Here is a 16892-nt window from a genome sequence, read left to right as displayed (position 1 = left end):
AAACCAGAAAACCCTTCAGGAAGTGAAACATCCTAAAAATTTACAAGGTAGTGGTGCCAGTTAATGTGGCAAGGTCTACCAGATGATGTTTTAAAAAAATTTTTTTCTTTTTTTTTAGGTCTGGGATTATAAAATATTTTGGTTGTCTTGGCCGGTTCTTCTCAGAGCATCACACAATGGTGTCATCCTAGGGCCCGCTTCTAGCTTGATCCACCTAACTCCATCTTTCCCCTCCCTCCTGCTTTGCCTGCTATATCACTAGGAAGATGATCTTTTTGAGAAATGACATGGAGGAGGTGCGCTCTGTGCATTTCCCACAGAGGAAAAAGGAATTCCAGTGTTCCTCTTGGTGCAGGTCACTAGTCCCTTTGAAGAAACAAGCATGTGGTTTCAGTCGCAACAATGAGAGTAACAAGTGAGATCCAACACCCAGCACCCAGCAGGGTCTGCGTGTCACCCCTGGTGGCAGTGGCTTTCCTCTCCAGCACCCTCAGGACAGCCAGGGAGGTGGTGGTAAGTAGACCCCAGGACTGGGAGAGTGAGTGAGTACTGGGAGTCTCTGCCTCCCAGGGGAGTGAAGGTCAGGAGTGGCACCAGCCTCGTTACTGCCCAGGTTCCTGGATAAAAATGGCAACAAACAGCGCAGGAAACGCCACAGTCACTGCACAAGCCCCAGGCCTTGGCCTTGCATGTTGTATTTCTGGCCCAGCCGGGAGCCATTGTGCAAATCAGATAAACAGCACTCTTGGCCTGGAGCTCAAAGGACATTTTGGTGAGGGGGGGGCGGGGGCAGGGGGAATTCCTCTGTTTCTTCCCTGACTCACTGCCTGCCCTGTTGCTCACACCAGCATCTCCAAGAATTCTTGGATTTCTCTTTTCCCCATCCCCTCATCAGCAATGCTGCTGCTTTTGTCTGCTCCAAGGCTTCAGTGGGGCCCTCTCTTTCCTAGTGCCCAGGCTACAGGATTTCTCTGGGCATCCCAGGGTCCGTCTCTGCTCAGCAATGCCCATTCCAGTCCCATCCTGACCCCACAGCAGCCAGAGCATGGGGGTCTTTCCAAGCCCTGGAATGGATCCCATGTTCCCCTCCTCCTGTTTAGAGACCACTGAAAGGGTCTGCTTTCTTTCCCCTCACTGCTGAGCCCAGAAGGCTCTGAATTGGTCTAGTCAACTCCTGTGCAACCCCACCACCACCCTCTTCCCAGGCTCTGCCGTGCTCTGGCACACTGCTCAGCAGGGAGCCGCGCCTCTGACAGCTTTGCGTAGCTCCTCCCCCTGCCTGGACACCTGTCCCCTGGCTCTCTGATTCTCTGACACCCCCATTCTGGAGCTCAGGATAGCTCAGGGTTCCAGAAAGTTCTGTGAAAATCATGAGAACTGACCTCAGAGAGGACTTGGCATCTGGCACTCCAGCCTCTCCTCTCGGGGCCATCAGTATTTTGTCTTTTCTTATTCACTGTAAGAAATGGGACAAAACCAAAGTGTGTCCTGCTCTCACACACTCAGCACTCCACAGAGAACTTTCCAACATCAGATGCAAAAGGGATTTTTCTCAACCCCCAAGCAGACCTCTAGTAGGTTGTCTACTGATTTAACTCAGTTCTGACACATCCACTTTACACCTCTCAGTCCTGTAAGAGCTGGGAAGCCCCGACTTAGACACCAGATGTAGGCAGGATGTTGTCACCTGTCAACCAAGTTCAATGACTTTATTGTGATCATTCCCAGAGCTCAGGGAAGCACTTGTTCATGATGACCAGTTTATTAACTTAATAAATGATGTGATAAAGATCAATGTGTGGCCAAGGAGAGTCACAGGGCAAGGTCTATCGCAGTAAGGCTGGAATGTTCAATCTTTCCATTTTGGGAAGCATCTTGGGTTCACACGCCACCATTTGTGCCTCACAATGAGGCTTTACATTGGACGTACGACAATGAATAGAGACTCAGCCTGCCCTGACTTTGCCACCTGTCTTCCTGCAGGATTCATGTTGCTTCTCTTCTATCTTTTCCCCTCCCTCTCTTCAACATGAAGCACCTCTGACTAAATGCCCATATCAGACCAGGCAGATATGCAGGATAACCTATGGACTAAGAAACAGGAGCCATGTGATGCTGCCCTCCCCAAGCTGATCCCTGCCAGCCACACCGACCAAGGAACCACTCTGAGGGGAGGTGGGGGCCTTGAGCTGAGGTCTGAGGGCCAGAGGAGCCCTCCTGGGCAGGCTGAACGGCCCTGCTGCGGGAGGGAATGTGGTCAGGAGGGGCCAGGGCAGTGGGCGTGGTGAAGTTGCAGAAAACAACAGCCCTGCCAGGAAAACAGCTTGGAACTGACCCTGGCGACCCTGGCCATCAGGGGCTGCTCTGCTGGGGAAGTGATTCCCATTGTTTCAGTTTCCTGCTGGAGAGGAGGCTGTAGCCTGATGATTTGTGACAGTGGCCTTGAGAGCCCCTTTAAAGAGTCAAGAGGGAGGCAAAGTGGAACAGCCAAGATCAAAGGGCAGGACACGAGATTTTCTGAGTGGCAGTTCAGAGAAAACATCTCATCCTTTACATGGTAGGGCAAAGAGAGACAGCACAACATCCATTTCAGCCCCACCATGTGCCTGGAAAAGTTGTCCAGAGACGTGGAGGGAATGGGAGCAGGCCACACAGCTGATTGCTTTCCTGACTCACAGCGTGGTGCTTGGATTACTTCCTGGGGCTGACAGCAGGTGGAAAGTGAAGGCCCAAGTGCCTCCTCCCTACTTCCTACACTAGCAGAGGATGGCCCTGGTCCCCATGCAACTTCATGGTCTAGGACCTCAGGGGATGAAGAGAGTGGGGGCTTTGGCTTTACTGTAAAACAGAAAACCCTAGACATATCTGCTTCATTGGTTATTATTGGGAATGCAGTGAAACTGAGAACTACATAAAAGAATATCATGAAACCACCAAGTGAGGTGATCTCCCACCCATGAGATGCTGAAGGTATGTTTGTTTTCTTTTCTTATCCTTCATGTGCCAGAACTGGGACGAGGGGAAGCACGGGGGAAGGATGCATTAAATCATAAAAGCTCTTTCAATCATTAAAAGAGGTACATACATAAACATGTTATTCCAATTGCTAAGTTCTCAGCAAAACTAAACAAAGCCCAACCAAATTCTTTAACTCCATTAAAAAAAAAATCTGCTTATTCTCATATACTTGCCAGGCAGAGAGAAAGAGATAGAGTTCCATTAGCTGGTTCATGCTCCAATTGACTTCAACAGCAAGAAAAGCCAGACCAAAAGACCAAAGCCAAGAACCTCGACCTCCATCCAAGTCTTCTACAGGAGTGGAGGGACCAGAGAATTTGACTCATCTGTGGCTCACCAGGATGAATTAGCAAGAAGCTGGAATAAAGAGTAGAGCTGAGCCCCAAACCCAGGCACTCTGATATGAAATGCAGGTGTCCCAAGACACAAGTTAACTTGCTGCTCCACAACACCTGTTCCTGTCTCCGTTATTGATGATGAAAGCAAGTCCTGGGTAAAGTGCTTGATCCTCGAATTAAAGAACAAGTAAAAGGAAGCATGAGTTTTCCACCTCCTTGCTGGTCCAGGCCTCTGGCCCTGACGTTTAATGTCTGATTTGAATCAGATATATTCGTTTAGAGCTTAACCAACAGATGGTACAAAAGGAATCACTGGAGAAATACTTTTTAAAAAGCAAAAACAGCCATGCAGATGCTGAATTATGATCTTAATCTGTCTGAGCTGGAGCTGAAGGCTGGGACATTGGGCCTGAGATGTCTGCCCAGCACCCGGCCTCGATGCTTCCCTGCTCTGCCCCTCGTAGCACTGTACTCCGTGTACCACTAGGCTTTGGCCCTCCTGCACTGAGTCACATGGATCTGAAGCGATCTCCTTTCTCTTGGTTATGGTGTTGAGTGAAATGGTTTGGCTCAAATAGCTTTGCCTCTAAAAAATATTTTAAAATATTTAAAATTTTAAAAAATATTTAAAAATACATGTTATTGCTCAGATTTCCCCAAGAACGGTCAAGAGTCAGAATCTTTTCTCAGAAACTGCCTGAATCTTTGGAGAAGTGCAGAGCCTCTCCAATGGCAGCCTTTACAGACTTCAGGGGGAGTGAGAAGGGAAAGGCATTCTGCTTTTTTCTTTGGGCGTGCTCACACTTTTGTTGCAACTCAGTTTCCAGTGACATCTATAAAATGTTTAAAACAGCTCTATGCAATTGAAGGTGATGGCCTTGTTAAACTGAAATTCTAGACACCAGCAAATATCTGAAATATAGGAATTCATCGAGTCCCTATCCCTATAGAAGGTTCCCCATACCACCAACAGCAAGGCAAGGTGGAGGTTGGAACACTGCCTGCTGAACCAGAACCACAAGTTTTGGAATTTGGGGAAGCTGCTTACACTGAATCTATGTTGGGTAGTGATAAGAGGCTAAGTGGGTCAGCACTGAGGGAAACAATAAGATGAGCCTGGGGTGCCCTCATTGAAAGGATGCCCTCAGCCCATACTGAAGTACTGAAGTTCTGATTCCAGCTTCCTACTAATGCAGACCCTGGAGACAGCAGGTTGTGGCTCAAGTGGCTGGTCTGTGCCATCCAAATAGTATATCCGCTTTGACTTTCTGGCTCTTAGCTTCAGCGTGGTGCAGACTTGGCCATTGCAGTCATTTGGGGGAATGGCGGCTCTTTCTCATTTGTTCACTTTTCTTCCTCTCAGCCTTTCAAATAAAGAAATAAAAATAAAAGACGGGCAGGGAAAGTTTTGGGATAAGACAGTCTATAAGAAATACACAGATACTTCAAAAAGTTTGTGGATATTAAGATTAAAAGAGATGATTCAAAACTCACGTGGCACTTTTCATAGTGCTTATTTTTCATGAATGTGTTGAAAATCCCTCATATTCCTTGCCTCTTGATTGTTTGGGATGTGATGTGTCTTGATAGTCCTACTGGGGTTGGGAGTCAAGGGTTTAGCATGTATTTGATATTGCTGGTTTTACCTGACACTTTTAGCTGAAAAGCTTCTCTCTTCTTTGATCCTTGGGCTTCACAATTAAATTTATGGTATTGTAGGATTTTTCCATTATCTGTATTCTCACACAGTGTGGAACCAGAAAGGCACTATGGGTAACAGAAGCTACTCTGATTGTCCAGCAGGAATGTTGCAGGAGGACGAAGTTCAAGTCCTGCTTCTGGATGCTGCCTTGTCATGGATACCCGTTAAAGAGCTTCTTTAGTAAGACACAGGAGCTCGGCTGAGAACAGCTGGGGTGAGTCCAAAGTGGACAAAGCCAGAGGTGCCTTCCCTCTACATGGAGCCTGACAGCAGGCTGGGACCCCATCCCCTGACCATAGCAGAAGTGTGGTGGCCCACTCCTGACCTTTGCCTTCACCCCAAAAAGCCCTATCATGTGATTTTTGGGAATACTTGGAGAGCAAACATATTACATTTTCCCAGCATGGGGCTGGGCTTCTCAGGAAGAGTTATATCCGAATCTTTCCGATGCTTCTGAGGAATGCAGCAGCCTGAACCCATGTCAGACTCTAACGATCTGAACAGGAGTTTATGGAAACTTTGATTTTTGAATTTTTTGATAATGGTACACTGAGGCTGCTGTACACAAAAGCCTTTTTAGGGAAAGAGCTTGACTTCTAGAGAACCCTCTTTTACACACTGCAGCAGGGTTTCCAGGCAAATGAGGGCACCTTCTCCCTCTGGCCCAAGGGAGTGTTCTGGAAGCAGCTGTGGGTATCCCAGGACTGGGTCTGTCTGTCTGTCTGTCTCTCTCTCTCTCTCTCACACACACACACACACAGAGAAACATCAAACAAGTTGGTACTTTTATTCACATAATAGGACAACAGAAGCATACAAAAGAAGCCTCTTGGTCAAGCATACACAGGGGAAGCTTTAAAACTCATTTCTGTAGGGTGAGGGCCCAGGTATTTAAACAGAGGACAAGGTCTTTTCTAATGGGATCCAAGGTCTTTGGCTTGAGGAACTGAGCCTGTGAAAACCACTGTGGCCCAGGGTTGTGGAAAGGGCTCCGCACGCTGAGCACCCACTGAGGTCCATCTCTTCTACAAGGGAACTTGACTGCCCAGGACAGTCATCTCTGTGGAGTTTTGACTCCTGACTTTTCAAGTTAATTCTTAACTAGATTTTAGGAATTACATGGCCAGATGTGCTTGACCTTGTTTTTTTTTTTTTTTCAATACAGACATCAAAAGGCAAGGTGGAAAACAAACTTCCTTGGTTCTACTTTTTCTCATGAGGCAGGTACTGGTCCCAGTATATCCTCAACATGAGCCTCCATAAGGGGAAACAAAGTCTAACTTCAGAGCCACATCTATCTCCACCCTGTCCTTGGTCTATCTGTCTGCCTGCCTGCCTCTCCACCATCTCTTCTTCCTCTCAGAGGTCCTTGATTGGGCTTGTTCCATGATGCTCAGGACCTCCTTTGCATGTCCTAGGAAACCTTCTGGGGCAAAGATGGGTTTGGCCTGATCCTGCACTTCAGACAGGACTTGTGGATGTTACAGTCACAAAGGCAGAGTGGTGGCCTATCATGGAGGTTGGTGAAAGGGCATGGTAAGAGAAACCTCTTCTGTCTTTCACCTCTTTCCAGGCCCCAGTGGCACCACAAATCATCCTTGTTTATTACCAGGCTCAGGACTGACATTCTCCCCAAACTCTGAGCCAAGTGAGATGAGGTTAAACCAGGCAGCCAAGAAAAGGAAAGGTATCACCAAAGTTTATGTCAGCTCCTGAGCCTCAGAAATGTTTTAAGTCCCACCACTGCACCTCAGGATTCCCAGGTCCTCCAGGTACTACACAGAGCCTAGGGTCCAGCCCACTGCAATTCCCCAACACCAAGACTCCTTCTCTGGCTCTTGGACTTTCACTGCTGTCTTCCAACACCTCTGATGTCTTATTTCTACTTCCTTTACACCTATCTCCCACTTACTGCTTCCTTCTTGAAATCCTCACTTCCATTCATAGGTGTTATGTTTCCCTCTTCTCATGTGTCCCCAAACAAAGCACCGTTGGCAGGCCCATGACAAGGGTCAGGATGGGCAGTTGTCAGCAGTAAGCTGAAGTGGCTAGCAGGCCTGGGCTGCAGCCTGCCATGCATTTGCAGGGGAGAGTGGTCAGCCCCAAACACATGGCTGGCCACAGCAGGCCTCAGGTGTTAGCCCTCCAGCAGCCTGTCCCAGCCAACTGGTCTGCATCTAAACTTAGCTGTTCGCTTTCTCTCACTGCCAGCTACACATTCATGCAGAGATGGGGAAAATGATACTTTTTTTTTTTTTTTTAGCAACTTCAAACATCCAATGCATAGGTGTTTGCACAGTTCAAAACATGGTGGCCCTTAAAAGAGATTTTTCTCATTACTTCTTTCTGGTGCTAGAGTGGTGGAAAAAGGAGACGGAAGAAATAAACAACCCCTCTGCTGTGTGCAGGACCAAGGAAGTCAAGTTCCTGTTATCCCATCATCTTTCCAGAAGAATCTTGAAAACCAGGTCAGCATCATCTTGCCTCTTCAACATTACCACTCACACCCACCCACACTGCCTGATCTGCTAGTGTCTATCTCCACCCTAGCCCTTGCTGCTTTCATATGAAGATTCTGGCTTTAGAAAACTCATATCAAACCTGACCTTGGCCTAATTCTCTGCAGGACTGACCACTGGATCCACTTGTGCCCGAGAGAAAGAAAGCTCAGCAGTGGGCAGGAATGACTCATTCATGACACTCATCCAATAGACATTTTTTTTTTTCTCTTCCAGATGTTCTGTGGGTTCAAGTCCAACATTCTTCTGGATTAGTACTGTTTCCTGGACAAAGGCTTCCATTTTTTCTTGTGGTGCCTGCTCCAGTGGCTCCCACTAGCGCACGAACGACACCACGCTGGTGGCAACTCCAAATGGCGCCGAGTAGGCTGCAGCAAACCCTTGCAGGCCCACAACAATGTAGAGGCATCCTTTGCTGATGACCTTCCCAACGTTCTATTTTAAGAAATGGAAGAGAAAAAACAAATTAGGTTTGGCAACCTTTCAGTTCTACCCTGAATCACGGCAACACAGAGAGAATTATTTTTCGTTATTCTCGCATTGCAACAAAACAGGTCACCATGTTTCCTATGGCTGCTGTCCCATACCCACTTCCCATCAAGACCATGTAGCATTTCACAGCAGATACTATCACCTTGCAAAGTGCTTGCAAGATCAGTATATTTCCAGACAGTTCAGAGATTATTATTGTCAGTATGATTTGGCTCCCAGTCTCATGCATTTAAACCCTGAAGCTGTAAGTTAAAGGTATTAAAAGGGTGGAAACTTAACCTAAATTCAGAGTGTATGAGGTGGACCCAAGTGAGAGGGTTTTGATAAAAGCCCAAGTTGGGCCAGCCACCCTCTACTGTTCGCTGACCATGTGACCTTTCCTCTGTATCCACTCCACTGCTATTTGCCACCCTCACCAGAGGCCCAACCGATTGAGCTACATGATGTTGCACTTGAACCTCCAAAACTCTGAGCTAACTAATCTTTTTCTTTATAAAGTTAGTTTCTTCAGGTATTTGGTTATAGTAGCAAAAAAAGGTGACTAATACAGACAACTTCTTAGAGACAGCTAACAGTTCTTAAACTGATTCTGTGTTTTAAATCAAAGCCGATTCCTTTCCTGTACTCCAAGCCAAAAACTCATGGATAATCTGTAGGATGGGTGCAGTCCTTTCATTCACCATGCCTGAAAGCCCATCCTGAGCTCCCTCTGCCTCCAGAATGGGTTCCTCTCTCATCCACACATCCATTGCCGTTTATTCTTCAGCCATTCTTTAACCACAGTGCTAGCCTAACCCATGCATTTCCAATGATTATACACTGCTAGAGCAATGACTGGGCTTTCTTGGTAGGCACTCTTCTTCTTCCCCTTCCACTTCCATTTCCTTCTCTCATGGCTTCCCTACATTTCCCCCCTAATTCGCTTTTTTTCTCCTGCTTCCTCCTCCCCTCTCCATCTCCTCCACAAGGCCCAAATGCTGGAGAAACAATATCCAAGGGACTCAAATGGAATTGCCACAGAAAAAACTAAGAACCACCTCCAATGACTAATATATGAAGGCACTGGTTTCCTTTTGTCCTTTTCTTGCTTCCTTCAACTTCTGTTATCTTCTTGGTGACTCCACCATCTATGCAGGACCTGGATCTTATCTCATCATGTAACTTGCCTCTCAGGACTTTGACTGTTGCAACTGTAAGAACTACACTGACTGGTTTCACTTTCAACTCCTGATTGCAACTACAAACCTCATCTTGACTGCCACCTCTGCCTGGCAAGCTTGCTCTGCCTGTCTACAGTGGGCTGACTTTCCTCTCTCATGGATGCTACCTCATCCCCACTCCTTTATCTCAAGACCTCCCACTACGTGTCCCCCCCCCCCCCAATACACACATACAAACATGCAGGCACAATCTCCGCCTCTTCTTTGGATGATCCCACTTCACTATCGTCAGGGAATTTATCTTCTCATCACTGTCTGCAAACCTACCATGGCTGTTCCCAGCTTCTCCTACTTCACCTGTACCCTGATGGAAAAAGTTCTCTTCCCTTCTGTCCATCCTCAAGATATCATCATTGTCTTCCTCTCCACTGGATCATTCTCAGTAGGTCAGGCATATAAGGGGGCTTATGACCCAAAAAAAAAAAAAATCATACATAGAGATTTCAGATTTCTTGGTGCCAAAATAAGCTTACCTTTTAATTCCATTCCTTCATGAACTTTCTGAAGTATTCTCATAAGGCCAAGTGTTACCTTGACTGTGTACTTCTGACTACCCCCACATGCGTCCTTCATGCCCAAGTAACTGACAGACACACACAGAGCCTCCACTTCTGCACTTTCTCTTCCCTGTTACTCTGGCCCCTGTTCTCAAACAACCAAAAACTGCTTAGTCACGGTCATCTACAAGGTCTATGCTGCCTAATTTAATGGACACTTCTTTTTCCTCTCCCTGATCCCTGTTTTTTAAAGAAAAGATATATATATTTGGCAGAACAACAGAGGAGGAGGCAGAAATAGACAGGTCTTCCATCCGCTGCCTCATTCCCCAATTGCCAGCAAGAGTAAAGTCTGGGCGAGGCCAAAGCCAAGAGCTGAAACTCCATCCTGATCTCCTACATGGGGGAGAGGACAAACACTCGGCCATCTTCCAGTTCCCAGTGCATAGCAGGGAGCAGGCCTCAAATTGATGCTCCAGTATGGGATGCCAGTGTTTTAATCTGTGCTTTAACTCATTGAAAAATGCTGGTCCTTCTCGGCAGTTTTTGGTACATGACAGTTGGTGAATAACTGACCTCTTTGATTTCATATTTTTCTAATTCTCTCCGACCCCTTAGGGAGCTCATTTTCAACTTTATTTCATGGATTACATCTTCTACCAACCTTGACTATGTTAGGGTTCTTCAGTACTCAGTTGTATTGGGTTTCAGTCTCTTGCCTACAATCCCTTTTTAAGTCCTGTTATCCATTTCTAATGATTTCATAAAGTGTTTCCTTGATTCTGATACCAAACACAGACATTCAGTTCTCTATTTGAGGTCTTTATATTTCGAGACCTCATGGCTTCTTGGCACACATGCTTCCTTCCTGTATGCAGAAAACAACTCAACTTGGATTGGCTCCTAACGTATTCCCAATGGCTTTGGTTATGGGGCTTCAATAAGAAGACAGCACAAGAGCATTACATTTATCTGAGATTGTATAGTGGATAAGGGGAAGAGCTGAAGTTCAATCCCAAAGAAAGCTGATCTCAGAGCCTTAATCCCATATTGACATTCCTCCTTTTTTTTTTTTTTTTAAGTAAAGATTTATTTTACTCAGGAGAGAAAGAGAGAAGAGAGGGGGAGAAAAAGAGAGACAGAGAGAACCTTAATCCCATATTTACATCTCTGCTTTTTTCTAAAATGAAAGATTTATTTTACTTAGGAGACAGAGAGAAGAGAATTGGAGAATAGCTTCCAATCACTGATTCATTCCACATCACTCCACAACAGCCAGGCCTGGATCTTTCTGAAGTCAAGATCTAGAACTCCATCTGGGTCTCCAATGCAGGTGATAGAGACTCATATAACTGAGCCATTTGCTGTCATCCCAAGTAGAGTCCTAGGGAGCTGAATCAGAGGCAGAGCACACTGAACTCAAATCAGGGCTCTGACAATCAGTGCAGGTGTCACAAGTGGTGACTTAACACACTGGGCTGCAACACTGGCCCCTATCTCCCTTCTTTAATGAAGGCTGAAGTCTGTAAGCTGGTAGTCAGTATGAATTCCAGCTTCATCAACTTTCTTTGGCTTCATTCCCTAATCTACACAATAAGAATACACAGTTAGGAGGGTTACAGGACTTTATTCACGGAAGGCACCAACAAGCTTTAGACACTGTAAGTGCCCTGACATCATCAGCTATAAGATACCATTTCCTTCTTCACACTGCACTGTAACTCAAGCTGGTGCTAATGGTATACACATTCACATTTTATTACCTTTTCAGGAAAGTTTCTTGTGAGTATAACTTTCAAGGATTTCTGGCTTACATGAGTTCTCTGTACTGTGAGTTCCCTCACAGTAACACAATCAGAGTGGGGAATGTGTTGTGCTCAATTCTGTATGCCTAGCACACACAAACAGCCTATGCGGTTTCCTTGGGCACTCGCCACTAAATGACACACTTTTGAGAACGAGGCAGTCTGTCTTGTTGGGACCCTGATCCCCAACACTGCTCTGTCAGGTCTCAGCTAGATCTTGGGACTGGGACACACAGGTGGATGTGTGCATGCAGGCAAGAGAGATATTTCTATAAGTCTGTGATAAGATTCACCCAGAGAACTTTATTTAGAAGTGTGCAACAAACTAACTGAAAAGCAAGAGTGATCCTTCACAAACAGTTCCACCAGCATCACAACCGCCTGCCTTAAACTCAACTTTTTTGGCATTAACACATGTATTTTCTTCAGACTGCTATTTTTAAAAGGCTGCTTATCACTTGTCATCTTTGCAACTTGGGAAAAAAGAATCTCTTAAAATAGCTTATTAACTGGAACATGAACAAAACACAGATTTAAGAAATGCAATGCAAACCAATGTGAAATATCAACCACTTCAGTGCCATTTGTGTGTGGAGATCAGGAATTCTTGGAAGGGCACTTGGGATAGGGTGTGTCAGGTTGAATAATATCCACTTCCCCAAGAGATCCAAGTCCTGGTCCCTAGAACTTGATAATGTAATACCTTAGCTTGCTAAAGGAATTTTGCAGGTATAATTACATTGGAGATCTTCAGATGGAGTTTATCCTGGGCTAGAAAAGAAGGATGCAGAAGGAATCAGACAGAAGTGATGTAATGACAAAAGCAGGGGGAGAAGAGGGGTTAGGCTAACGTCTGCACTGCTGACGTGGAGGATGGAAGAGGAGGCCTTCAGGAGGCAGGAAGAGGTCAGGCTGGGGCTTCTCCCCAGCAAGGCTTCTGGCTGTAACGCTGGGGCTCTCTGTTACAGCAGCCATTGGAAATTAGTACCGAAGATGGGGCTTACTGGGCTAGGGCCACAGGAAACAAATCCTTGGTGACACCAGAGACTCCCTGCCACCCATCCCGCCCCCCATGTTCCCAACAGCAAGGCAGCTCTCTGCCAAGGTCATGCCCACACCTCCAATACAAAGACTGCAGCTTCAGTTGTGCAAGTGTCAGGACCCAGTACAGTCCTGAGGCCAGTAATGAGCTACAAATGCTGTTTTCCTTCCCTGAATTACAGCTTAAAACAAACAAACAAATCGAACCAAACGATACCAACCAAAAAAACGAAAGACATACACTGAGCCTGTCCTTCATCCCCATGGTTAATTACAATCACACAGCCCCTACCTGGTACCAGGTACACTCTAAGTTCTCTCTATGAAATAACTCATTTATTCTTTGCAATCCTATTATCTCCTGCAACAAATGGAGAAGCAGAGGCAAAGAAAAGTAAGCAGATCACCACGCCAGATGACTGGGCAGGGCTTCACTGCCAGGTCCTTACCCAGTTCTTTCCTTGTGAGGACACTTCTCTACATCTTGCATGAAAAAGTTACTCCGCTATAGAAGGACATTATGACCCTGGAAGGTCGGTGAGCACAGGATTACATCTGATTGGATAATATGTGTATGAGAACAACCGAATGGATACCTTTTGTATAACTGATTGGGTATCACCTGTATGAGAACAGCTGAGAGGACAGCATGTGAATGAGAACACTTGGTGGAATATACACACATTGGCTTCAATCGTCAGTCAGAGTCCACGCATGTTATTATCAGCTCTGTGCACCAAGTCCCTCACTGCAGGACAGCGACACTCCACCCCCTTATTTTTCTCTAAAATTCCCCCTGCCATCTTCTCCTTGCTGGCCAATGAATAACATTTCATTACTTTTCTTTTCCAAATTCTCAAGGGTGACTGTTAAAAGGGACCTCAATTTAAACTCAGTTTTGGGGAATGTTCTCTCTCACCCCATCTGCTTCCTCCTGGGAAGGTAATAGGTCACACTCCTGACTCCCAGCTTTGCTACTTGCTGGCAGAGCAACCTCCCTTAACTGTCAGCTTCCATCATTGTAAGATGGGGGTGATCACAGCTTCCTAGGGTTAGAGAGGATTCAGGGCACCTGCAGCCTGCAACCACAGTACAAACATTTACAAGGATTTCAAAAGTCCATGAAAGAGTGGAATTAAAAAGTAAGTTCATTTCAGTGTGAAAAAGTTGAAACCCCATGTGTAGTGTTATTGTAGCAGGCATCCCCCATGGACATTTGGAAAATCCCCTCCCTCACACTCAGGAGATAACACTTGGGCTAATCACAGGAATGCCATTATCTTTACTTACAAATCACTGAGCATGCTGAGTCCCAGGCACACAGGCTTTGGCATGGCTGGACCAGCTAGCGCAGAATTAGGGCTATGGGAGCAACAAGAGGTGTGAGCCATCTTACATTTAACGAAGATCAAACACCTGTCTTTGAATTGCAGCGGGACAAGGCCTGGGTGATGAAGAACTTCAATCTTCCTTCTTTAATATAAGTATGTTCATTAATAATGTACAGCTGCTTGCATAGCAATGCCTGCTCCACTGGGGGCTCAGGTAACATAAAACTTGAGCTAGTAACTAAAGCAGATAAAACCACCTCCCAACATTTCTAGCTGAACCTTGGCTGTTCAGGTGACTTTTCAGCAAAGAGGGCCACACGGGACCCTGGTTCCCCTTTGGGATGGCTCTGTGAAAGGGAAAGCTGAAGTTGCCCCCATGTCAGGGCAGAAAGGGCATGTACAACTCTGGAGTGATAACATCCATCACCAGGCCTCCTGAAGCTATCGAGCTAGTGCGTGGCACTCCCAAGCTCCCCCAGGTCCACGCCTCTGCCTGCACTGCTCCCCCCATCCCTTCTCCAAACGCCAACACACTTTTTTTCAGTTGATGCAGAATTTATATAAAGTAACCACCTAAAGGTGCACCCTTCAGTGGCATTGAGTATATCAACAATGTTGTGAAAGAATTGTTTTTATCAAGTTTTAAACATTTTCTTCATTCCAATAGGAAGACAAATACCTCTATTAAATAGGTGCTTTCTATTCTTCCTGTGGTCTGTGGCGACCGCCCATCTGCATTCCAAAGCTCTGGGTTTCCCTACTGGGTACTTCACACACACAGACTCATACCTTGTGGGTCTGCCTGATTTCACTTCAGCAGAATGTTCTCAATGGTCACCATGTGCTGACATGTATGGGCACTTACAAGTTTTCCAGACTGATCGATATTACATTGTGCGCAATACTACATTCCATTTATTCATTGGCCCACTGATGAATATTTGGGCTGTTTTCGCTTTCTGGCTGTTGTGAATGGGGCATCCATGAATATGTGTTGTATATACTTGAGTATCTGCTGAGTACTGTTTTCCACTGAGGCTCAGTACTTGTTTTTAGTGCTTTTGATTATATATTTGGGAATACAGTACTGCTGGACCATGGCTACTTCTGTGTTTACTTATTCGAGGAAACACCCAACTGTTTTTCCATAGTGGCTAGCCCAATTCACATTCCCACCAGCTCCTCCCCATTCAAGAACCAACACTAGTTCTTGTCTGATTGCTATTTCCATACACGCAGTAGCCATTTTAATGGATCTCACCCTGGAATCCCACGGTTATCTGCTGAAATCTACCCTAGCCAGCGGCTGAGGTTTCTGCATAATTAATGCAACAGCTGAGAGTGCTGGTGGCTTCTTTGGGTTCAACTGGGACCCAGTGATGTGGTTAGTCCTAGCATGGCCTTAAGTCTAAAGGTCAAACTTGATAGCTGTTAACATTTTTCACCTTTGCTGATTTGAGGGCTACTCTGAAAGCTGTGGACATATGTTAAAGCTTGTGTGAGCAACCTGGAACCCAGGTGTGGAGACCCAACGCCTCCAGGGTAGATGGGAGGCCACTACAGGGCACAGAGAGCAACCAGGTGGGGCCTGTGGCCTCTGGCCAGAACACAATGACCTTTGTGATTTATTTTCGGTAGCTTTGTCCAGGTCAAGGGTCTCTGGGTCTCTCTCTCTTTCTCTGCATCCACCATCTCTCACTGGCTAGAAGTTGAATATTTATGCATTTGTTGAGCTGTCAGGCCCCAGAAATGATCCTTGGAGGATTGGGACGGGGCGGAGGGAGACGAGGAGGATAAGATAATTCAATCACGTTGTGGGTTATCCTGAATGGGATGTTGGCAGAAAAGATAAATTGGGCTGCAACTCCTTACTTTCCAACTGGGTCACCTGGCCGCGCTGAAGCTCCAGCGACACGATTCCTCTAAGGCTTAGTTTATCGGAGAAAGCCCAGAGCGGGAAGATTCCCTCAGAACTGCTACTAGCCAGAGCACCCGCACTTGCCTGTACCTCGGAGTGGGATGGGGACTGGGGCTGGGCGCAGGTGCAGCTCAGGGCCACTCGGCCGGAGCCTCGGAGGAGTTTGACCTACCTTGCCGTACTTCTTCAGCTTCTGCCGGTACTTCTTCTTGGGCTTGTCGTCCGGCACCTGTTCCTCCAGCGGTTCGTAACGGTCGGGCAGGCTCGCAAGGTGCACCCTCCGCGCACTGCGGGTCCCCGGACGCGGCGCGCTCGTCCCGCAAGCGCCGCTTTCGGCCGTCTCGTCCTCGCCTTCCAGGTGCTCTAGGATGGCTTCCTCGTCCCCCTCCGTCCGCCCTCGCCCTCGGGCCCCGCGGCGCGGGAACGTACGGGCCGCCTTGCTCCGCAGTCTTGCTCCCACCGTCATGATGCCGAGACCTGTCCCGCGAAGGTCCGAGCACGGAGACTCCAGCCTTCGCTCCCCGCCCTCTCCTCCGCCCCGGCCGTCCGCCCCCGCCACGACCCGCTGCGCTCCTGGGCTCCTGGGGCCGCAGCGCCGCCTGGCCGTGGCGTCGGGGATTGCGGCAGGTGCGCCCTCAGGTGCACGCCCATCCTCAGCTGGGCGCGCGGCGTCCCAGGTGTTGGCCCAGCAAGGGCCGCGGACGTCCACCGAAAGCACCGAGGGTACACAGCACGCAAACCGTGCAGCCACGCCTGAACCACTAGTGGACCCAAAACAACGGGACTCCATTTCACACACGTTCAAACTAGCGAAGTAACGGCAATACAAATTACATTCAGGGCGGGCATTGTGGCGTAACACAAAGAGCGACCGCCTATATCAGCGTCCCACGAGTTCTGGTTCAAGTCCCAGCTGCTCCATTTCCCGCCCAACTCACTACTAATGGCTTGGAAAAGCGGTAGAAGTTTGCTTGGGTCGCTGAAACTTTGTTTTCTTATAGCTGGATAAAT

The 16892-nt window shown here is 47.1% G+C and overlaps 1 protein-coding gene across 2 annotated transcripts; it reads right to left on the bottom strand.

Moving 5' to 3' along the window:
• Positions 1–544: 544 nt before the first annotated feature.
• CUNH1orf115 (chromosome unknown C1orf115 homolog) lies at positions 545–16347 on the bottom strand. 2 transcript variants are annotated; one of them, XR_005884457.1, is made up of 3 exons: positions 16054–16347; positions 7304–8012; positions 545–557 (listed from the first exon to the last, which is right to left on the bottom strand). XR_005884457.1 is itself a non-coding variant. In XM_040985322.1 (2 exons), exons 1-2 carry the CDS (start codon positions 16345–16347, stop codon positions 7893–7895), a joined length of 414 nt encoding a protein of 137 aa, XP_040841256.1. In that variant the 3' UTR covers positions 5833–7892. The 2 variants fall into 2 exon arrangements, 1 of the variants encoding a protein (XP_040841256.1); XM_040985322.1 differs by lacking the exon at positions 545–557 and having other exon boundaries at positions 5833–8012.
• Positions 16348–16892: the final 545 nt, after the last annotated feature.

The sequence above is a fragment of the Ochotona curzoniae genome, unplaced genomic scaffold (genome assembly GCF_017591425.1).
Source record: "Ochotona curzoniae isolate NIBS_2020 unplaced genomic scaffold, NIBS_Ocur_1.0 contig_430, whole genome shotgun sequence".
Taxonomy (NCBI): domain Eukaryota; kingdom Metazoa; phylum Chordata; class Mammalia; order Lagomorpha; family Ochotonidae; genus Ochotona; species Ochotona curzoniae.
This window is presented reverse-complemented; position numbering and strand designations above follow the sequence as displayed.

Bases quoted from the DNA above. Each gene is read 5' to 3' on its own strand.
- CUNH1orf115 (XM_040985322.1), bottom strand. From the start codon at position 16,347: ATGACGGTGGGAGCAAGACTGCGGAGCAAGGCGGCCCGTACGTTCCCG. The intron at 8,013-16,053 runs GTAGGTCAAACT...TTCTTAAAATAG, and splicing joins AGCTGAAGAAGTACGGCAAG to AACGTTGGGAAGGTCATCAG.